The sequence below is a fragment of the Lissotriton vulgaris genome, chromosome 4_1, assembly GCF_964263255.1.
Source record: "Lissotriton vulgaris chromosome 4_1, aLisVul1.2, whole genome shotgun sequence".
NCBI classification, from domain to species: Eukaryota; Metazoa; Chordata; class Amphibia; order Caudata; family Salamandridae; genus Lissotriton; species Lissotriton vulgaris.
This window is the reverse complement of record NC_141691.1, coordinates 635,537,643-635,561,962: the sequence shown is the minus strand read 5'-3', so window position 1 is coordinate 635,561,962 and position 24,320 is coordinate 635,537,643. Positions and strand designations below refer to the sequence as shown.

At 36.5% G+C, this 24,320-nt stretch overlaps 1 protein-coding gene across 1 annotated transcript in view; it reads right to left on the bottom strand.

The window, feature by feature from the left end:
* The window catches only part of LOC147722358 (uncharacterized), a 700,192-nt gene that overhangs the window by 227,280 nt on the left and 448,592 nt on the right, over positions 1–24,320 (bottom strand). The window contains exon 15 of the mRNA XM_086967301.1: positions 8,701–23,928. Coding sequence (XP_086823427.1) covers positions 8,701–23,928 — 15,228 coding nt within the window. The remainder of the gene's footprint in view (positions 1–8,700; positions 23,929–24,320) is intronic.

The following is a 24,320-nucleotide window of genomic DNA, read 5'->3' as shown; positions in this document are numbered from 1 at the left end:
TTTCTTCTTAGTTTTTTCCATGATAGCCTTGCGCTTTTCTGTCCCCATATAAAGCTACCAATTTTACCCTGGATCTTACTGATGTTTTTCTGGGGAGAAGTAAGAGGCACCGCATTGAAAAGATACGTCAGTTTTGGTAAGACCGACATATTTACTAGGTTTACCCTCCCATAGATCATCAAAGGGAGGTTTTTCCACCTAGCAAAGAGGAAGTCTATATCCTTTTCAATTTTTCCCAGATGTATGAGGGGGGGTTTATTCAGGTCCACAACGATTTTTACCCCTAGGTACCTAAATTCTTTGCTTGAGGGTCACCACTATAAAATGTATTCCAGCACATAACTTCGGTTTTAGCCAAATTAGCAAAATGTCCAAACCGAACTCCTTTAACGTGGTATCAAGCCGTAGAATGGAAATATCAATGTACAGTGCAATTTTGCATTGCTAATTTTGAGATTCGAATGGTCTGATGGTACTATCCAACCTGATCGTCTGCGCAAGGGGCTCGATATAAATATTGAATAAAAGAGGAGATAGAGGGCACCCCTGTCTTGTCCCTCTCTGGTTTTCAAAGTGTTTTTTTCCTGAAGTTCGTTATATTCACTATATTTGACCCCAGTGTCTTAATTTTTGGACCTATAGAGGTAGAGGAGGGTGCTGGAGATAATACAGAGACTAGTGTGGAGGTCGAGGTAGGCTCAGAATAAGACTCAGACATAGCTTTAGCTCCAGGTAAGGAAGGGGACAGAGGCGCTGATTTTGTTGACGTAAGAGACATAACCTGGTAAAAGGTTTTAAGTGACGGGGTGATTTTTAATTTAGTAACAGCAGTTTTCTTGTCTTGAGGTATCCTCTTGCCCTTTTGGGATTTGGGTTTCACTGGAGTTACTGATGCGCTGATGCTCCCCCCTTGTTTACTCTGTTTAGTCGAGATTTTAACTTCCGCCACGGGTGGAGAGACTCGTTGTGGTAGAATTGAGTGTGTAATCAACTTATTAGAGAACAGGTGGGCCGCCCTAACCGTAATGAGTATCTTGACAGCTTAGGAGAAGTTCCCTCTTGAGCTGCAACCCCCCTCTCCATACATTCAAGAAAAGCCTCTCCTAGAGGGTCTCTCTCTGCAGTTATCAGAGCGACTTTTTTAGTGCTGGGTTATTGAAACTTGCTTTCTGCCTTGCTTAGCACAACTGCCTCAACATGAATTACCTGCAGGCAGAATATTTACCCTAAAATTGTTTAGCATACAAACCCCAACTGGCCCGCCCCCACCCCTACCTGCTCCGGGACAAAATGAAGAATTTTCAGACTACACGATCTTCCTCTCGAGTAACACAACAGCAGAGGGGAGAGCTCACACTGCCTCCACTCAAGCGCAGCGATCCCCCACCTCCAGCCCAGGTTCTGTATGGCTGTTCTGTCTTTGCCTTCGCCGATGTTGCCTTCGGAACTGAAAGCAGCTGGAACGCCAACCACTGCCTGGCTTTCCTGCAGCAGCAACTGCCCTCGCATATCTATCTCGGTAGGGAGATGAGATCCTCACAACGGCGCAGCGGCCGAAAACAAAAAAAGTATCAAGAATGAAATCCCCCCCTTGAAACAGTCTACAGATGGTTGTGAAGGGTTGCAGATAATCACCCTAGCCCCTGAATCTCACCGCCAGTAGGAGCCTGGAGAGGTGCACCCACAGCCATTCAAGCAGCGGCCGCCATTTCCTCTGCCCCTGGGTCTCGTTCACTGTGATTCCTAGACTGGTGTCTTCAACAAGATATAAGAAACTGCTTTAAGTTCAGGTAATTAGAAATATACTTTATGAAGTTTGTTGAGAAGTGTCAGTATGTGCACTGGTAAATTGATTCTATGCAAGGTTTAGGTGTCAAAAGCTGTTTGTAGAGGCGAATGCGTATAAATATAGTTTTGAGAGATAGAATCTAGAATGTGGAGATATATTACCAATTTTTGGATGTTGTGTTAAAAAATGAAATTTTCAATCTGTATATAGTTGTAAATAAAAGAAGTAGTGTTTCTGAAATTATTAAACAAAGCATCTGGAATATGTTAATACAAGGCCTATGTTTTTAAGAACCTTGCTGTGTACATATTTTGCCCTATTAGATGTTTGAGTGGAGATGTTGCCATTTCTAAAGTAAAACTCTGTGCTCACTGTTAGGAAAGGTGTGTAAAGAGGAATGAGTTACTTTACAAATTGTTATGGAACCAAGTTTGAATTGTGGATACAAAAAATGTTGTGTTTGAAGCTGTGTAAGACTTTTAACAGAAAGAAACATAATTAGTGGTGTAGTACATATAAATATCTAATTGTGGGTGAAAAATGTAGAAATCTTCAGAGAATGCTGTTAAGTATCATTGTCATCAATTACTGGCCAGTATGTAACTTTACGTATTTTTAATATTTGGTTGTTTTTTAGGGAGAAAACTGAAAACAGAAGCTCTGAGAAACAGAAGAACCATGTCACACACTATATGGAGGAGTAAAACAAAAATTGTTTACTTTGGAAGAAAGATGGAACAGAAACTGTGTGCAAAGTCAGGAAAACAATTTAATTACACAACTGATGTTATTTTTACTGCCTCCAGTGACATTTATACCCTTGGAGAAGTTTGTTCTGTGTAGTGCTACTCTACTTGCTTTTGATGACAACAATATCTGCTTACTTAAGCAGCAAAAAGGTGTGTTATTTATATAATGATGGCGGTTATCTGCCTCAGCCCATGTGGACGTGGTGAGGCACAGTGTTACCAGTTTCAAAGGATAACAACACTCCTGAGGAGTTATTAAGTTCTGCAGCACTGGTTAACTAAGCCCAAGCAAGGTGTTTTGGGTGCATAGCAATCAATTGCCATTACATAACAGTGGTATTCACGTGTATTCCTTGTTCTTTCTGTCCGTGCTGAACTCTTTTTGTATAGTTTACAAATTAACATAGATAAATACAAATTTGTTGTTTTTACTGTTGTTGTTGTAGTTTATTAATTTTGTTATTGTTTATTTTGTTTAATTTTTTTTACATAAAATGTTTCAAGGTACTACTGATTTCTTTACTTAATAGCTGTTAATGATTTGAAAGTTAACACAGCTTTCTAATGTTGACTTGATGTGGTAGTTCACTCTTCAAGAACTGGAACTGTTCTCCGGCATGGATATGTATGTTTCCAATCAACCAATCAAAAAACTTTTGATCACTGTAGATCATAGAACAAACACTTACAAACATGAATACAAATAAAACATAAAACATTAAAAATGCTCATTCATGGTTGGTTACAACAACAGCACAGTAAAGTATTAAAAATTGCATCATTAATGGGACCGGAAAAATGGATCATAAAATACTATATAAAGAAAGCAAAAAAAAAAACAAATGCACATAAAATAGTACAAAACTCATGATCCAGCTTTAGCAAGACCCTGCAGCACGGCGCAGCCTAAAGACTGTCAAGGTAACACTAGGCACGCCTGATCCACATTGCCATTAGAAAGTTAGCTGTACAGAATACGATCATAAAAGATGTATTTGCCTGCAGTATTCTATACAACTCCTTGTACTTACTTACTCCCAGATTTCTACATAGTGGGGCTATCCATTTGGATCGACACTGATTGTAAAAGGGCAAAAAAATAGAACATGCTTAAGTGACTCAAGTATCCCCTGGCAACAAGTACAGTTTTCCATCAACCCTGTCTTCTGCTTTACTCCATTTACCTTTAAAATTATTTACGGGTAGGCAGCCATACCTACACTGCAGGTATAGTTTCCTTACTAACGGGGTACAATTTTATCTACCTTTTCCTTAAATGACGATGTCAGTTTAAAATTTCTAAAAACAACTGAAAGCGATCCTTTACAGTTCATTATCAAATCAGTCTGTACAGTGCCCCAATATGCAGCTTTGAGGCTGGATTTTTTAATCTGACTAAGGGTTTCTGGTTGACTCCAGTATGCACAGAAGCCTAGTTTCTGTAACAAATTCTTAAGGGTACGCAACCACAGGATCTTGTCCACACAAGTTGGAGTCATTAGTTCGCGCAGGCCCAACCTATAGGACTCAAGTGCTACAGTAAACCATAGCAGGTGCAAAAGCATAAGCATTCTAAGCACAATTTTAAGAGCAATTCTAGGGAGGTGCCATCCACATACAGCTGCTTCTTACATTTAGTCTTTAGTCTGGGGAAAGAAGCATACATAAAGTTTTGGAGCTATTTAGCTACAGCCCTGTTTTAGGCAATCTGCCTTGAAGTTGGAGCCCCTGCGGCGACTTAGATATAAGCAGGGTGTAACCCACAAAGAGGAGTGCAGGGACCCTTCATCCTTCTATTTTTGGTACGTCACAACCATCCCTGCTCAAAAAATGTATAACATCATTTATATGTATGTTTATGGAAAAATGGAGAGATCAGTGCTTCTTCGCAGAATGAAGATTTTTATCATGAAGAGAGGTTTGAGCAGAGATTGCAGTCTCAACCCACATCGTATTTTGCTCATGTATTACCCTGGTAATATGTGGTAGCAGAAAGATGACTTCCTTCCCAGACAACAATACATATCACTGTTGTTCTTAGTAGAGGTATGAGGACAGATCCCACTGGTTCACAACACTGTACTGTATATACAAGTTGTGGAGATAGGTGTTATAGCACAGAAGACAATGTTTTCCGTACATACTATATATATATATATATATATATATATCTGTTAGGCTGGGGAGAGCTGTGAGTGGACAGGGAAACCCATTCCCACACACTAATAATAAATATGGTTATTTCCCTGGAAAGAGATGTCAGTGGGGAGGCTAGTAGTTGTTATACTTAGTATTGAATAGTGAGGTCTTACATGTGAGGTGAGTACCATTCTCTACCGAAGTATGCATAATACGAAGCATGGGAAAGGTGTGAATGGAGAGGCAATATCTCGTTACCCCCTACTCTACACACCAGTAACCTTCATGCAAGGTCTCAGTGAAGAGGGCAGTATCGCGCCATAGTCTAGTAGTGGGGTTTGTAAGATTTAAGTATTGTAATATAGGAAAATGCAAATTTTTCCTCTAAAGTATTTTTGCCATCTTGCAAGAGTCTGGCGGGTACATATAAAAAAAGGGTAGGGAAAATCTGGTGCATATAAATTATGCCTATTACAACAGGCTATTTCAGTAAAAATGCAAATTTCATTGTAAAAGTACACTTTCACAAGAGGCTCGTGAGCGTAAAGCAGCAAACACTGCCCCCTTTGAGTGGACATAGAGGACTGTGAGCCTGACTCTTGTGAGAGGCCAGAGAGAGATAACCACGTTATGTATGAAAGCATCATGGTTCGAGTGAGTATCGCATGAGAGTCATCAAGAAGGAAGAAAAAGGGATATATAGTACAAAAAACATACATAATAAAAGTCTAGAGTAGCTCTGAAAAGCGCTTTTTCAAGTAACAGTTTCACCAACTGTATTTCTTTGTGCTTTTTAACATGTGTGACTTTTTTTTTTTAAAGGGATAGAATGAAAACAAGAAACTGGGAGTAAACAAAAAACACCACTTCAAAAAAAAGGGGAGAAAATTATTATATATTTTATTTTTTAAACCTACTGCCTAGGGGTCCCTTTATGATCCTGGACAAGCCTGTTCCATGTACACCTGCTTGCCTAAACAGCAAAAAGGGCTTTGTTCATATAAGCGGAGGTATTATCTGCTTTCACAGTGAGTACCTGGGCAGGCACAGTGTCACCAGGCTGAAAATATAAGGATGCCCATAGAATGTTATTAATTTCTGCATTATGGGCAAACTCAGCCCGAGCAAGGTGTTAGGGTGCAAAGCCCTCAAATGTCGCCACATCCCAATAAAATATTGCTTGGCTGCCCCTGCTAAACTCTTTTTCGCATGTTACAAATTACATATTTGCAAAACCCTTTTTTTCCCATCAGCCCTCATCTGAAAACATTGCCCGACCAAGACCTCCCTAGGTGGCTGAGGAGGATGACTTGTAGGAACAGGAGCAGGGTTCTCATCTGAATGAGCTGAGGACATTCTGATGACAGAAAATCAGCAAAGTCAGAGAGGTAGCAAAAAATGTCTAACCACAGCACGACCCAATAGCTAAATAAAGGAACATGCAAGCAATCTTTCTTCGCTAAATAAAGACACTCATATGATCCACTCACAATCTTTCTTCGGGATGTTTTTCCTTCCTGGACATCTCACGGTTGTCTAACGAGAGGCCCACAAGATCGTAAAAACAGGGAACTTTCTTAATATCTTAAATGAAATAATGCATCAACTGTTTTTGCACTACACATACGGTACTGACTTTATTATTAAAGATTAGTTTTAAATAATAACTGACCACATGAAAAAGATCTCTGTACAATAGATAATAACTAAATGTATAACTCTACTATCTCGTTAGTCTCCCGCACCACCCGTGAGCCTCCCACGAGAGTGATCACAAACCTTAAAAATGGATGTACATAGGGAAAACACATAGTTTACAGTATAGCAAATACTGATCAGTGCCTTTTTGAGATATAAATATGAAGTTTATGTAAAAATATGTACAAAGACTATGAAAACTATGCTGGAAGTTTTTCTGTATATGTAAGTTACAAAAACTAAGTGGAACATTCTTAGTGCAAAAATTGTTGAAGTAGTTAGTTTCTACGTATTTTTAAATATATTTTTATTATAAAAAAACCTTAGAAATTCACTCAAAAAAAGGGTTAAAGAAACATTACAGGTAGGTGTAATAAAAATATGTGATTTCAAATTTAAAAATCCTAGAAATTGACTGAATAAAAACAAAGGATAAAGTAATGTTACAGTTAGGTATAATAAAAATATGAGTTGCCTTCAATGAAAAAAAATGTAGAAATTCATTGAAAAAGCCATAGTTTAAAGTAACATTACAGTTTGGTTAATTTTCAGTGACTGCATCAACGTTTTGAACTAAAAAAGACATGGAAATCTAGCAGTTTTGGATTCTGTTGGATCTTCTGTATTAAATAACAGGTCATCTGCGTAGGCCGCCAGCTTGGCCGTGGTATTATTGATGGATATGCCTGCTATGTTCTTGTTGGTGAGAATGTCCTTGATCAGTGGTTCTAGAGCTAGTAGGAACAGCAGTGGGGAAAGCGGTCTTGTCTGGTCCCTCTTTGGAGGTCGAATGGGGCTGAGGTTGTGCCATTAATGGAGATCTGCACTTTTGGGTTTTTGTACAGGGCCAGTAGTGAACTATGTATTTGTGCTTGTTTTGCTTCAGAAGAAGGGCTATCTCTAGAGTTTTCACCACAGTATGAAGGGTGCGGATGTTAAGCACTATCAAATCTTGATCTTGCTTAGAATGTAAACTGTTCCTAGTAGATTCTTTTGAATACTCTGTTGTGTATTTCTCATGAGAGTTTCACTGTTTACAAACAGTGTGGTAGAGAATGAACTCTCTCCATAGAGTAAACATTGTTTACAGTCCTCAGTTCTCTACTGATATCAACTTAATTTCTTAATGTAGGTTCGGTGTGTGTCAGAGGTTTAATAGAGATAAAAGCTGTCATTTGTTTTGGAATTGGCATTCACTCTCTTTGCTTTCTGAACAGATGTAATCAGTTTGTACACCGTAATCAACAAGAGTTTGCCATGTATTTGTGGTTGATTCTTGGTGTGAACTACGCTACGTGTAAACAGGTATCAGTGATGTCATCACTGATGTAATTTAAGATGTCATTAGTGAGGTCATAAATGATGTCCTAGCACTGCATGGTGGGAGTGCAAGTAATAATTAGTGCCGCCACTTACTTAAGGTAATGAATTTCTCTGTTTTTTTAATTCAAATTGTTAACATTGTCACTGAAACATTCACCTAACTTTAATGTTATTTTAACCTTTGGTTTTTTCAGTGAATTTCTAAGATTTTTTTCATCTAAATCTGATATTTGATTTCATTTATCTATAACATTACTATAACCTGTCCATAGACAGGGCATTTTTTGGTTTCCGAAAATACCAAATTCATTTCAGCTCCATCCTGGAAAGGTTTCAAGGTGATCCGTCAAGTGGGGGCCAGGATAAAAAAGGGTGTTAAAAATGCAAATTTTCCCAAGCATTGTTCATAGACTTCTTTAAGCAGCTCTACTACATAAACTGCTCAAAGAAATTACACCAAAACTGTTTTTTGAGGAATAAAGGTACAAACATATTTGTATATGTGAATTGTTGGGTCGGAAGGCCTCCCACAAGACTCTTGCAGGGGTGGCAGCTTAAAAATAGGGCATTCTGATTGGCCCCGGGAGCTGTTTCCCCCTTGGGTAATCTCACTAACACAGGAGTGGGACTCCCACGGAAGTGAGTGCTTTGATTTGCTGTCAGCAACATAAGAAACATTTTGCTGTCAGCCAGTACTGGACAGGAAAAATCAACATCAAGCCTGCCCTAAATTGAGCGAGACTTCAAGTACTGTTCCTGTGGCAGATGCCCAGCAAGTAAATGGTTCAATGGCTGAACAAGAGCTGATGCTGTCCTACTGGACACCTACTGGTCCCTCGCCACTAACTGAGGAGTGGAAACTCACCAATATATTGCCATTGTATCAGTCATTAAGCCCTACATGGGACCCTTAAATTTAAACTACATGTAAACAAAACTGGTGATAAATACATGGGTCAAAATGCAAATATTTTTCTAGTTTAAACTGTTCTTCTTCCTTACCTTATTTGGTCTGACATATAATCTTCCAAATTTATCCAGTGTTGCACGTCTTTTACTTTTATCATCCACTGTAAAACCAGACAGAAGAGGAACCACTTCATTTGTTTCTGTTTCATCTATTGTTCCTCTCCCAGATATAGAGGCGTTCCTTAGACTGCCAAGGGTTTGACCAGTTTGAATCAAACACAGTTTCTTGAGAAGGTCTAGTGGTTCTGTTTTTATTGAAAGCACTGCTAGATGTTCTGCTACTATTGTTGCATCCACTTTTAGTGGTTCATTTCTCATAAATGGAATTATTTTTGGCAGTTTACTATCAGTTTTGTCTTCTTTCTTATGGTCTGAAATTGTTTGCAAAGTGTATTCTGTCTTCCTACTTAAATCAGAATGTACAGTTATGTATTTTTTTACTTTCTGAACAAATTCATCAACATCATTTTCAGTATATAAACTAGATGATGCTCCTGCTATAGAAAACATGTGAATCTGGAATCTGAAAATTGTTTTTATCAAAACCCCTGCAAGTTGTGCAAAAATGGCAGTATTTTCCCTTGTAAGAGCATTGAAAATTTCGTAAGGGGAGCCACCCCACTCATTTAAGGCACTTACATAAATTGAGTCTATCATTAGGGCAAGAAAGTTATCTTCTTTGGCATGCAACTGTTCTTCTTTTGATGATTTCACAATATTAATGTTACAGTTTGCCATTTCCTTTAATACTGCACTGATAAACTGTGAAGCTATTTTATTCATGTCAGCTTCAGGTAAATTACTTGTTGACTTTCCAGGATGGGGGTATCTGGATGGTATCAATAATTTTGCTAAGAACTGGCTTACAATTTCTTCTAAAAGAGGTACATATAGTCCACGACTTTTGCACTCTAAATGTTTACTGCAGGTTGGCATTTCTCTAATATCATTAAGAACTTTTTGCACGATATAACTCGACTTTATGTCTGCACATTTATCCAGCAATTTATCATCAGTATGCCCTGGCAGGAGCTGGAGGTTGCAAATTTCTGCAATAATTAAGTTAGCTAACGTTTGTGCTACAATCATTTTCTCACTTGTCAAGTTTTTATATATTAATAGATGAGATCCAGACAACTGATAAATGTTACTGTAAACAACACCAACCACGTTTTCTACAGTCAGGGAATATTTCATATTTGTATACAATTCTTCATTGTTATCTGGAAAAATCTGAATTTTCTTTTCTGAAATCTTGTGTATCAATGCATTTAATACCTTTTCAGTAATTGTTTCCAATTTAATTATGGAAATGTGTTTTGTCTCTAATGCCAATGTCGGGCAGTTAAAAAATAGTTTACAGAGGAACTCTGAAACAATTTCTTGTACAATTGTAGATGATAATACTATTGTTAATGTTTTTGACTGGTGTTTTTCATCACAGGGCTTTATGGACTCAAAGTTAAGTGGTTCAGTGAGGCAAGCACTCATATCATTTGCAGTTGATGCATGTTTTGACACTTCATTTCTGGCTTCTATTGCATTATTTACAATTTTCTGGACAATAGTACTAGCATCAAGTGTATTGGTCTCATGAATAGGCAATGCCATTAAGTAGAGTGGCTTTATTTGACACCTAACACTTTCTTCCAACAATAAAATAGTCATCCTTTCAGCAAAACTATCACTATCATTTTCTATATCCCCTTCAAATGTGTGATGAGATCCAAACTGCTTTGATAAAATATCATAGATTACATTAACAGACCTGTTCACAGCGCTTTTATTTGGGTGGAGATGACAAGTCTCTTTGTTAACCTGCAAAATTTGGAGTTGTTTTTTTTTTATTCCATTTAACACAAGATTTACTAACTGTAGTGCTGACTTCTGTAGGTCACATAATGATAGGTTTAAAAATGTAGCATTCATAGCATTTGCTTTCAAATACATTCTGGAAATCAGACCAGCAATGACATCTTCCAAAAATGAAGAAGAATGAAAAACTTTGAATGATAATTCTCTGCATTGCTCAATAGGTGGATACGATTTACTTTGTTTTGTAATACCAAGGACAGCACTATCCACAATATAGTTCTCTGATAAAGTTACTGATGTAGAAAACGTTTCTGTAGATTGCACTGGCTTGCTCTGATGACCAATTTTTATAATGATTAAGCAAGCTATTCTATCGAGGATAGCTTCACTGTTGTTAGTTAACGCTGTTTGCACAGCTTCTTTTGTTTTGTATATGTGCAATACATCTCTATAAATGGAGTTCACCACTTGCAGAACCTCTTCTGGTGTTTGAGACCCTAGCTTAACACTCAGAATTTTCGCATCCCAAATTGCATAATTTGAAATGTTTTGAATTACTTTGTGATTTAAAGTTTGAGCTATATAAATTAAATATGGTTCTAGTAGATATTCTGAAGGTGTGTCAGCATTGTTGAATGCCGAGAAGATCATAGATATTAACTTGGTAAGTACATCTTTTAACCATGTAGAAGTAGAAAGCAGGGCTGAATGAAGTTTTGTAGGTGGGCACTTGAAAGTAGTTTCAAAAATATTTGAAATAACTTTCCGAATGATTGTATCAGCATTAAGAACGGTGTAAAAACATGTTGTCATTTTTTCAGAAATATCTCTTTCTAGGGCATAGTTAGTTACACTGACTAAAATTAACTTGATAATTTTCTCAGACAAATCGCTACTGTCATTCATCAAATTTGTGTAAACTGATAGCTGTGACCCATATTCTTTAAAAATATCAGAATAAACTGAGTCAACAACTTTATCAACGTCTTTTTGCACATTGTTTGTGCATGCAACACCTTCAGCAAGTCTGACTAATTTAATATTTAACTGCGTAAGAGATGCAGACATATATTGAATTAATTTTAAAGTAATTGCACGCAGTTGGACTTCAACACTGTTTAGCCTTTTGTAACACATGATGTTTTCTGGGAACAGCAGAATGATTCTGAATATAAGGTCAGAAAATATTTCCTCTAAAAACGTAGCAGAATAAATAATGGCATTGGAAGAACTGCTGGGCTCACATGATAATTTTATCCCATGAGGGGCTTGTTCATCAACACAATCTTTTAGTGCAGAGATAAGAGATTGAGATGATAATCCTCCAGAGGAAAATGATTGAGGATAATTATAAATAATTTCTTTTAATATTAATCTGGCAATATTATGAACAATATCTGTATTTCCTTTTGCAATCTGATTTTGTAGTGCTGCTTGAGATTCACAATTATGCAAAACATTGTGATAGACAGAGTTAACCACTTTTTTAACATCAATGCCGGAGTCTGAATAGTTTCCTCCATTCACATCCTGTGAACTGCAAATATCAAGACAAGCAACTTCTTTCAACATCTCAAGCTTTAGGTTAGTTACAAGTTCAAATAAATCATGTTCTGAAATCATAATTCTCTTGTCTACAGGTCTGGTGGTGCTTGGAAATGAAGGAAATATTTTGTATGCAATTCGAGAAACAATATCTTCCAATACTGTCGTATACAATTCAGTAGTGGAATGTTTTGAAAATTGCCTTTGATTTTTCATACTCACGTCACATGATTCTTTATGAGAAATATTGTTCAGAATTGTCTGGAAATGTGTATGGAAACACTGATACTGATCTGTTACTGGTCGTGGTATTTTTGAATTAGCAGATGGCAACAGATTTGTTCTCTGTAGTATTGTTTCAACAGAAACATCTATCTTTTTCATAGTAACATCTAACCTTGTTAACTCTGCAGCTATTTTGCTTGCAATATCTTCGGTCTTTGGAACAAATGACAATTCTTCACACAAAGCATCACGTTCAATCTTTGAAAAAAGTTTAGCATCTGATAAATCATTCGAATCATGTCTCAGATATTCCTGAGAGTATTCTTTATCTACTACCAGAGGCAGATCATTTTGAATGGCACTTGCACTGTTGCATGCATTACTGTGGCCATCATTATTGGCAGTTGAAAACTTGATTGTAGGTATTAAGGAACCATCTGTAGAGAAAATTAAAACTAGCATTTCAATGGCAATTCCAACTATTTCTTCCGAAAGCCATCTCATATCCGATTTGCACAGCTGTTTTTTGAAGATGTCAAATGCCTTTTGTGAAAGCAACTGTTCTACAGAATGCCGCATGCTGATCACTTCACATTTGGATATGAAACAAATTAGTTCAGACAGATAAATATAATTTTTATCTTGTGAAAAAGGTTCTAAAACTGGCTTCTCAATACACTTCTTCAACATGGTTGCATCAACGTCATCTGTTTCCTGCCTACGTGTTTGTATGTAATTGCTTATTTTATTAATCACAAGGGACACACTGTCTTTACAGATCCACTTCAAAAATGTATTGCAAAACTCCATATTTCTTTGAATGGTGTGTTTAGTTACATTATTTGTTTTGGATACTCTTCTTAAAATCTGATGAACTACTAATTTCACAAGACTGTCAGAAAACAGATTAATCTTAGAATGTATGCCATCGCCCTTGACTAGCAACTCTGTTTGATCTTCACCAACACATAAAGAATGTTTTTTATGTGCATCAGATAAGGAGTCATTTTTGAAGTGTTGGTCCCTTTCCTTAACTCTAACCACGTCCATGCTCTTTGGTGCCATGCTATCATTGATGGATGTAAGCAGTTTTAAGTCAGTTCCCTTAACTGAAACGCTTGAGGAAGATAAATCTTGCCCCCCTTGATCACGTGTTTCTTCATTTGTCAGTGAATCTGACGGATGTTCACTAGTTACAGTTGGAGTTAAGCTGCCTTCATCTACATTTTGTAACACTGTATCAAACAAATGCTGCGTCAAGTTCTGAGAAACGGTTTTAAGTGTTGACTCACTTGCAGTTATGTTTGATGGAGCGCTTGTGATTGAGCGTCTGGCACCGAAAATAGCAGATATAAAAGGTGAATGACCTCTCCGTGAAAGTTCACTATCAGACTTAGTAGGATTTGCAACACTGCTACGTATTCTCTTTGAAAATATTCTCTCTGGGTAACCTAAGTCACAACAACTTCGGGATTTCTGTAATTTTGTGTTCTTCTTTTTTCTTTTTTTTCTTTTACATCTATTCTCAAGCCTGATTCCTGCGGAATCCAGTACAGATGTAAGACTGTCACCTGAAATAAACTTGAGTTTTGGTGATTTAACCCTAGTGTTAGTAAATGGTGTACCCACACATCTTCTGTCTAATGCATGAAAGGACACTTTAGAATTGATCTCTTCACTTGATTTAGATGTTGTCATCATCATGGCTTTCTCATCTCTCTCATTTCCAAACCTAAAACTATTTTCCATTTCAGTTATGTAGATAATTTGTTTTTTTCTATTTACGTTAAGAGGTGCTTGGTTTTCACTCATCATTATGTGATTTGATGACTTGCGAGTTTGAAAAGACCTATCAAAACAATGACCCAATTTAGAATTGTCAGTGTTTACTTCAGATTGTTTCTTTAGTATGTTTTTTTGGGTAAGGAGTGTTTCAGGGCAGACCTGTGAAGTATTATTATTTTGTTGAGTAATGAATGGTTCATGATATAGTTTGTTTTTCTCTAAAGTATGCAGTTGTTCCCTGATATTTTTTATAGATTTAGTGTTCAAGCCTGCTTTGTGTTCAATTCTATTTTGAGAATAGCTTGGAAAGTTGAGGATCTTTGTTGGGGTTCTCTGTTTTTCAAAGTCCTCATGAAAATCTAAAGATTTCAGCTGGTGTTTTTTTTTAACTGAGTAACATTTTGTATCATCTGATTTAAGTATTATTGAGGGAATGCCATCAGTTCTCTTAGTGAACACTGGAGAACTATAAGTAGATTTATAGGAATGATATTTTGGTAACATAACATTGCTTTCAGTTTCCATGACGTTTGAAGAAAGGCTCTCCAGATCATTCTCAAAATTTAAATCCCTTAGAAGTGAACTAATAGTGTTATTTGCAGCAGTAATATGCGAAGAAGATAATATGCCAACATCTAGTACAGCACTGTGACTTGTCTCTTTTTTTAACTCAGTCTCAATCATTAGTAAAATGTTACGTAACACATGTTTTGCATAGACTTCCAGCACAGGTTTTGACACAGAAACATTTGCTAATATTTTCTTATGATCTTTTGTGAAAATGCAACTTGGAACAATTAACAAGGGGCTCACAATGTGTATCTTTGGTAAAACAATTTCTTCTGTGAGTATCTCTCTCTTAATTTTGCTACTTGTGTTAAGTGATTTGAACACTGTATCTCTTACTCTCTGGGTTTGTTTTGTGCATAGATTAAATTCATTTGCCATATTACCTTCTTGTTGAGGTTCAGATATAGCCACATGTTCTAGTCGAGTTTTAACAAATAATTCCAGTACAATTGCTATACGTTGTACCAGTTTTTGGGCTGCTGTTAATGAGGAGATTTGAAAATGTCTATGATTCTCAGGAGTTTTTGAAGAAACATTTTGTAATGCTTGCCTAATTTTTGAACGCCCCGTAAAGCCAAGTGTATTCTTTGGAATTACTTGTGCATATTCTATTTCACCTGCATCATGGCCAGACTTTTTCAGATAAGAGGCTTTACTTTGAGAAATTTCTGGAGGACCGCAAACATAATTGGTTCCTACAACAGAATCCTTGGGTTGCACTGATTTCATAATATCACTGTATAATTGTGAGAGTACAAAATCAACAATTACATTTGCCTTGGAAATAACATGTAATTTGGAATTCATCTTCAAGACATTCGTACATGATACAATGTTATGTTCAGACGCTGAAGGACCTGAAGGATTATACATTGTTTGTTTAGTAAAGTATGGAAGAGAGAGAACCAAATATCCCAAATCTATAATCATCTTGTGAATAATTTCATTCAACCCACATTCCACCATGCTCAGCATTTCAAATGCTTCTTCCAACCCAAATTCCTCTCTTCTAAATACTTTCTGCAGAACTTTATTCGAGATACGATGACATTGTGAATTACTGCCTTTAGCACCTAGATTTGTGCCTTGCTGTTTAACAGAGTCATCATAAAAGAGGTTTCTTATTTTTCTTTTTTCTTCTTGCACTGAAACGTTTTCCATTGAATTTCTCAAATGTTTTTCAATAGAAAGTGTGCTCCTTTTTTTGTAGTACTGCAGCTCAGGCACAGTCAAAGAGCTAGATGTCCTCTTGGAAATATTTGCAGTGCCAGTCTCATGTAAAAGATGTTTAGAAGAACAGTCTGAAACGATATATGTGTTTTGTATTTTTGCTGTAGTGCACACCTCTAAAATATGACTAATAATTTGACCTGCTCTAACATTAGTTCTGTAATCCAGAGAATCTTTAATTAGAGCAGTTTTTTGCATTTCTCTGTCCAACTCATGTTTAGTAAAACTCAAAATAATTCTAGCCACTTCGACGGCGATCATTTTCAGTTCAGATTCTTGCTCAAACTTTTTTATAGAATTCTCCGCTGACACAGGTAAAATGCACACATTTGTATCACCAATATTAAAATCTTTATCCAAACGATTAAAATCCGTTATAGCAACAGGAGTTGGAGTTATGCTGACTGATTCTATGCAATGTACATCAGAATCTTCTGTAACTGCTGGTTTTTTTTTTGTTTGGTCTCCGATAACAGCAAAATCCTTTAACTTTAAAGTGAAAAACATAGTTAATTTATGTAAAATGGCTTTCAAAATATCATTGGTAATTACATCTGTATCTGATTGAAGCACATGTGTGCTATCAATATTTTCAAATATCTGACAGTCAACAGGATGAAGATGAGATGACGGAAGGGATGAAGAGCATGTGCAATTTCTTACTGTTTTATCATTTCTCTCTTTCTCTAGGGAAGGACTACATGTCTCCTTTTTGTTGCTGGTTTCCATATTATTAGTGGCACCACATTTCTCTACAGGATTGCAATGGCAAACAGGGTGTTGCGTTCCTTTCAAACCAAACTGTTTTTTAATATCCCCAGGTGCTGCAGCTGACAACAACTGTTCAAGAACATCATCAATCATATTGTCAGCTACAAAGTAAAATTTGGGCCCAATAATTGTGTTTCTGACAATTTGATTTCTTAATCTACAGGCTGTTTGAGGAACTCCAGGTGCATAAACTGCACATTCATTACTCTGTTTACTTGCTGTTGAAACAGAAACTAAGCACTCTTCATTTTCTGTTATTCTTAGAAACATATTGGATAGAGGTTCTATAACTGTTTCACATATTTGCGAATGTAGTTTTTCTCTAACTTCAAAATCCTTTAAGACAAGCATTTGATGTAAGACACTTTTTGACTTGTTCTTTTTTTTGTTTTTGGCACCCTTCACTTTTGATAAAGGTGCATCTTCATTTACATATGGTTCAAAACCAGCTGCAGGATGTTCAACATCAGTTTGTATCTGGTCTAATTTCAACTCAATATTTGATGACGAGAGAGTATTCTGTACTTGGCTACAAAAATTAAATGGATTGTTTAGTGAACACATCTTATTATATGAAATATTCTTGGGATTAGGGATCTGTTTGAGGGGCTTTTCTTGCAAGCTACTACTCTTTTGTAAAGAATCTGCATCTTTAAAATTAGGAGGCAGATTTTCACTGCTTGCCATTTTTATACTATCAAGTTCAACATTTAAACTTTTCTTTTTTTCAGGAGACTGTACTGCATTTTGCATCTGTAAAGGCATATTCTCAGATATGTCAGCCTTTGGCATATTTACACAGCACTTACTTTCTTTGGTCGGTACACTTTGTAACAGGTTTTCAATTACGTCACGCACAAGTCTTTGCTCACTTGATATGGTCCGCCCTGACTCTTTATGCAGCATCCCATTGTTCATATCACTTTTGATACATTCCAAAATTTTACAAACAATTATTTCTGCATGCATATTCAACTGCAGCTGGCCATCATCTTCCTCTATGATATTTCCGCAAATATTTCTTTTTATTCTTGAATGAGCTGCTGCAGATGGAGATTCAGAAAAGGAAGTTGTGAAATCTGTGAAGGCTGGTGGTATTTGTCTGCACAATGTATTTTCTTCAATGCTCTCTTCAGATGTAGAAGATTCTGCAGTAATTATACTTTTTTTCCTATGCAGTTCAACAATGAATTTTGAGTTAAGTGGTAAAGTAGTGAAAGACTTCAACTGAGTTGTAACTTTTTTGATCATACTATGAGCAGACAAATTGGGTTGAACTCCTATTTTTAATGAATTAGATCCATTTGTATCAATGACTATTTTTGATGAAGAAAACAGACTTTCCAGCACAATGCCCACCACAGCATTTGACACATAATTTATGTCAGGTTTAGAAATAAGCGAATACCTTTTAGCTTTATTTGAAAATGTATTATTTGATTGGGAAAACTGTGACATATTATTATTAAATGTTTCTTGCTCATTCCAATTAGCATGACAATGACAGTTATCTCCATCATACATTCTTCTTTGAAAAATATCATTTAAAGCATATTCAACTGTACTGCCTATTTGAAATTCAATTGCTTCTCTAAAAGCAAGCTCCTCACTAAGCATTTCAGGGGAAATGTTTTTATGCTGAATTTGTGATGTAAGCGAAGGGAAATCTTCAGCTTGCAGCAGGCAACTCTGACTTAGATCTTCAGTATTCAACTGGGATATACTCTCTGCTTCATCATCCTGTTGACAGGAGCATGGAGTATCTATATGAGCAAGAATCCTTTCTTGGGAAGAGGGTGCAAAGTGAAAAGGTTGAGCAGGGTTGGAAAATTGATTATGAGGGGCCACAGATACCTGCATATCTATTCCTAAAGCTTCTTGTAGCGTACAGTCATTTGGAGGAAACTCTTTTCTATTTGACACACAGTCTGAAACCACTTCAATGATTTTTGCAGCAAGATTATTTTTATCTTGGAAATCCATGGAACATATTTTAGATGTTGTTTCTTCTTCGATCCTTTTCTTGATCCCTGTTAAAATAGTGTTGACGACTTCTCTTGCATATTCATTGAGTTTTTTCGGCAGCAGTTGCTTTGATACTGTCTTTTTATTTAGAGCTCCTGTGTCAGTATTATTCCCCAGAAGAGCCTTTTGCATGCCTCCCACTGAGGAATATGATGCAGAAACTCTAGCTACATTTTTATTGAAGCTGTCAACATGCTCTAAGGAGTCATCGTTCAAAGCAGCCAAAGTTTCAATCCGTGTGGCAACCTCTTTCAAAATATGATCCACATTGGTGAATATGGCTGAGGAACTGTGATATATTTTTTCTGTTATAAAATGACTATTTTGAAACTCAGCAGCTATGGTCTTTTCTGAACTGGTATCTGTATTATTAGCTGTTTCAGGCTCATTGTGGGGTTTGTTTGCAATCTCAGGTAGATTGTTTGGTTGTTTTATATTACTTTTAATATTGGAATGAAGATTACGTTCTTCCAAACACAATATATTGTTTAAACTCACATTTGAGAAAAAAGCGGAATGAAATTTTAAAAATATAATTTTTAGTGTATCATCTGGAAGAGCTGGATCTTTTGATGCAGAATCAAAGGTGCATGCAGATGTGCCATCTAGCTTTAGGAATGTTTCATAAACCATTTTCTTAGAAGATTCACTGAGTTCTCCTGAATGTGTGAAGAAGGGAGGCAGAATCACGTCCATGAAATATTTTAGAAAAATGTCACCTAGAATTAACTTAACTCCTTGTTCAATTTGAGAACGCCGGATGTCTTTGCAATCTTCTTGCACTGTTTTGAAAACATGTCCAAAAATATAGTCTTTAACATTTTTTAGCAATTTCAAAACAGCTATCTGATCAGAATAAGTATACATTTGCTTTGAAGACTGTTGCAATTCAACTGGAGACATTGTTAGGCTTTCTGGTTTGTCTAAGGTAGTTTCACATACCTGTTGTCTGTCCTTTGATTCTCTTTCAAATTCAGGTGAGGAAATGGTTTCAGATATGCATACTCCTAGGTTAACATTGTCATCTATAAATTCATCTAGCTGTTGAACTGAGTTTGAGCCCACAATAAACCCTTTATCCATTTCATTTAAATGAGCAGAAGACTGCCCTAAAATGTAACTGCATAGTCTTTTAATACCCTCTATTTCATTGGCTGATTCAAACATACTTGAAATGCAATTCTGGGTTTCCTCCACTACTGTGTTCTGGATGGCTTTCATAATAGTATGGTGTATCTCTTTTGCATATGAATGTAATTTACCCTTCAAAGTTACTTTACTTCCATTCCTCTGTGTTTCTGTGCTAGAAGCATCAACATATGTAGCTACCTCTTGAGATGTAAATATGTGCATTGATCGATTTCTATTCATTTCTAATGGGTTTACAATGTTTTGAGGCTCTCCTGCTTCCCCTGAGTCCGGTCTTGATTCTTCAGATGTAGCTTGTTGTAAGGACTCTAACTTCAGTTTCACAAACCTTTCAAATTTGGCTAGTACAGTGATGAAAATATCTTCAGCTATTGAGATTAACATTGATAAAGGCAACTCTCTGGTGAGATCTGGTTGAGCAATTTCACCCTCAATTATACAAGGATCATGTATCTCGGTCCTGTTTCTGTAGTCTGTTACTGTTTTGGACTGATCTATTACAAAAATGCATAGGTTATTGATCATATCTTCAATAATATCATAAGACATTAGCTGAATTTCTAAATTCAATAACGATGCTTCATTAACTGAATATTCGCAAGGGTCCTTGATATTTTGATCCAATGAGTTTTCAAGAGACCGTACAGGAGAAGGAGTGAGATTTGATGAAACAACATGCGAGGTAAATGTGTGATCATCAGCAAGTTTTTTCATCAATTCAGATATAATATTGGCAACTACTGAGATAACTTCAGCATCTACTTTATTGACAATAAAATGCAGCACACAGTCTTCTGGAGAACAATCTTGCATTGGAAACTCTGTTCCATTTTTCAAATCACTACTGCTCAGTGTAATTTGCCCTGCACATTTTTGTTCATTAGTATGATGGTCTTGAAGATTACAATTCTTTTCTTGTACATTTGCTAAATTAGATGTTGCTGACCATTCTGTTGAATACTTTGACACCACCTCAGTTGCATACTTTTCACTGCATAACATGTTCAAGATGCTATTTATAAATGAGCTTACTTCCACCATGTTTTTACTGATGTTTTCACTAGGCAGTGATTTTCCTTCAGGCAATGAAAGCTTTACCTCCTGTGACTCAGATTGGGAGCAATCCACACGGGCGAACGACATATTTTCATCAGAAAATGTTTCTGGTAGTGATTTTCCTTCAGACAGTGAAAGATTTATCTCCTGTGACTCAACTGGGGAACAATCTGCACGCGCAAAGGACGCATTTTCATCAGAATATGTTTCTGATAACACAAATTGTTTGTTGAGGCTGTCTGCATTTAATTCTTTCTGGATAATATTCATAATATTTATAACCACTTTGTTTGCATAGTTACATAGTTCAAGCTGTAGAATACAGGTTTCTGCACTGGAATGATTTGATTTGATACTGTCAGATTTGCATACTTGGATGCTGATTTGCCTGGATAGGTTATCTGGAAGTGGCTCAAGTGTCGCCTGTAAGAGTGGTGGTACATCAGCATATGAGGGGAATTCATTTGAAAATGTATTTTCAAATAGCAGATATTCAGATTTGGATTCACAGTTTAAATAGAAGAAATTTCGCAATTTCATTAAAATCATGAACAATATCTGTTCTCCTACGTCATTTACCATAAATGATGTTTGTGGCTTAGAGGCAAGTTGGTGTCCTATGATTGGAGTTCTGCATGTCTGACATGCTGATATTTCTTTTTTCAGCTCAATATTTTCTTTAGATGAAATGCTTACATCTGATAGCTCTACTGAGGACACAGTGTGGGTATTATCCAAGGCATAATTTGTTGTGCTGAGGGTCCCACATAAATCTTCAGGCGGTGCAAAAACAGATTCTGTGTTTGAAGTGCATATGAGCTTAGAAACCACTTTGAGCATCTTAATTATAGACTCTGTAATATCAAGTGCAAATAATTCAAGGTCAGATGCAGAGAACAAAAATATGCTACTCAATTTGTTTGTATTTGACTTCTTAATAGTGAGTTCTTCTTCAGCCGTCTCATTACTGTCCCAATCTGTTTCCACTTTGGTTAATGAAATACAAGATTCAATATCCACAATTATTTTTGCAAAAATGCTTGCAACAACACTTTCAGCTGCTGCTAGAATTGGGCATTTCACAATTTTGTTATTGTTTTTATTTTTCATAGCTAATTCTTGATTGAGGAATTCTAGTTCTTCAACATCAGAAATAAGATTTTCTCCGGACTTTGAATAACATTTTTGAAATGCAGACTTCTCATCATATTTGTGCTTATTTTCATGCCCTGATCTTTTTTGTTCTACACAAGAGAACATAGGAGTGGAAGATTCACTTTCACTTTCTCTGTCTGAATAAACTACCATTCCAGGGACATTAATGTCTTCATACATATCCAGTCTTTGACAAATTACGGATCGCTTGGGATTTATAGGTATGGGTTCGGGTTTGTCTACAGTAAGACAGTCTTCCTCATTAAGAGGATAATGTGGTGATCTCATTTCATTTTCCATAATCCCAGATTTCTCAGCTTGTAAACTATCTTTACAATCAAACACATTTACCTGATTAAATATAATACTAACTAGTTCATATAGAAAACTGATTTCGCTCGAGGAATATATTTGTCCACTTGGTGATTTCTGAGTCATATTACGATCAAGTTCTTTCTCCATACTTCCTAATACATTTTTCAAAATGTCTCCAATATAAGTGAATATCTGAGACTCTGAAAGATCCAATTTAAAAATGAATCCCTGAACCTCTTCTCTGACACTTGTTGGTACTAATTCAACACTCTGATCATATGGAGCAATGCCTGTCATTTCAATTAATTTCTCTTCACTTGTGTCACATAGTTGCTGAAGGATATTTTCTGTAAGTGATTTTCTGCTGTCAGACAGTTGAGTTTCACAGATGCGTTTTTGTTTGGAGGTAGCAAAGGCTTCTAGTTTATCAGACACAATATTAATGATTTCTTTTGCGGTTCCACACAAAAATGTCAAAGATAGCGATGGTGGTGTTTTGGGAGATGATTCTTTCTGTTGACATACTAAAGACTGTGTTAAGTCTTCCCTTTGTTCATCTTCACGTGATGCAGCAGCTGTATATGTTTCCAAGACAGCGGACTCTAACTTCCCAAATATATGTTCAGTGACATCCTTTGCGATACAGCTTACTTCAAGATTTGAGATCAAGCCTTCTAATGTACTATGTTCTGCTTCAGAATGAGACTCCAACTCAGTCCAACACTCTTCTGGCTGGATTTCTGTAATAGTTGCAAAACAGACTTCTGATGAATCCCTGACAAATGAAAACGAACAACTCAAATCAGTTATAATTTTCTTAAAAGTATTTTCAACTATCTCCTCTGATACTTGTGTCAGCTGTGATCTAACAACTTTCAAAAGATGTTTTTCTGGCTCAGTTAAGCTCATTCGCACAGAACCTGGCTTATCTGAAATAAAGAAAGTGGATATACGTTTGTCACCTTTGACAAAACCTAGGTCTGACTGAGAAACTGGCGGCACAATTTCATAGACAGGGGGCTCATCTTTTAATTCAGGCTGCACCACTGAGATATCAGATGTCTTCAGATGGAGACTGTATGGAAGTACACTTGAACTTAATTTTATTTTGGAACTTGGACCAGATGACGTAGAGATCAAGTTTTCTGGAAATGATGATCCAAGAAGGGAAGGACTGGCCAAACAGGAAATAAAGCTATCAGATTTGCAAGACAAAGATTTCTGTGGAAAATCTCTAATCATTTCCGGTATGTTAGGCACAGAAATAGATTTTTCTATAGTTATGGCAGATGATGTTTCTTTGTACATTTCACATACTTCAAAGGATGATTGTTTTTGCAATGATTCAATCCTCTCCTCACTTTTACTTCTCTTACGAAAGGATGTTGTTTGTATAGGAGGTGTTAATAATGGAATATCTTCAATCTCATTCTCAGTTGTACTCTTTTGATCTGAACTACTTGATTCTGATGTAGAGTACTGCTCCTGCAGCATTTTGTCCGATTGAATCCTTACCCCGTCTTCATACATCGTAACAGCTGGGTATAAAATACCTATAACTGTGGTCACCACCCATGTGACTATATTTTGAAATATGGCGCGTAGATCATCCACGGATGCCTGAAATGGAATAAAGTTACACGTTCACATATTGAATCAGAGGCAAACAAATAAGTGTAATCTTTTCAGCAGGACACATACTAGAAGGAAAAAGATATTTCAGTTATAGAAAATAGAGCTGAAAGACACGAAAACACCATGGTGCAAGGGTGCCTACATTGCGGGGATGATTATTTTTGTACAGGAAAGGAAACCTTTATCTACAAAAATAATCACATCTGCAGAACGCAGCACACATAGAACAAGGAAAAACTAGAAGAAATAAAGATATTTCTCCTCATTGTGCCTCCCATATGTATCCCATGGGGAGGCGTAAGCTTTTGGCACTGCCTCAGATTTATGATTTCTCGTAAATCTGGGGCAGTATCAAAAGGCCATGGATGTTGCTGGGA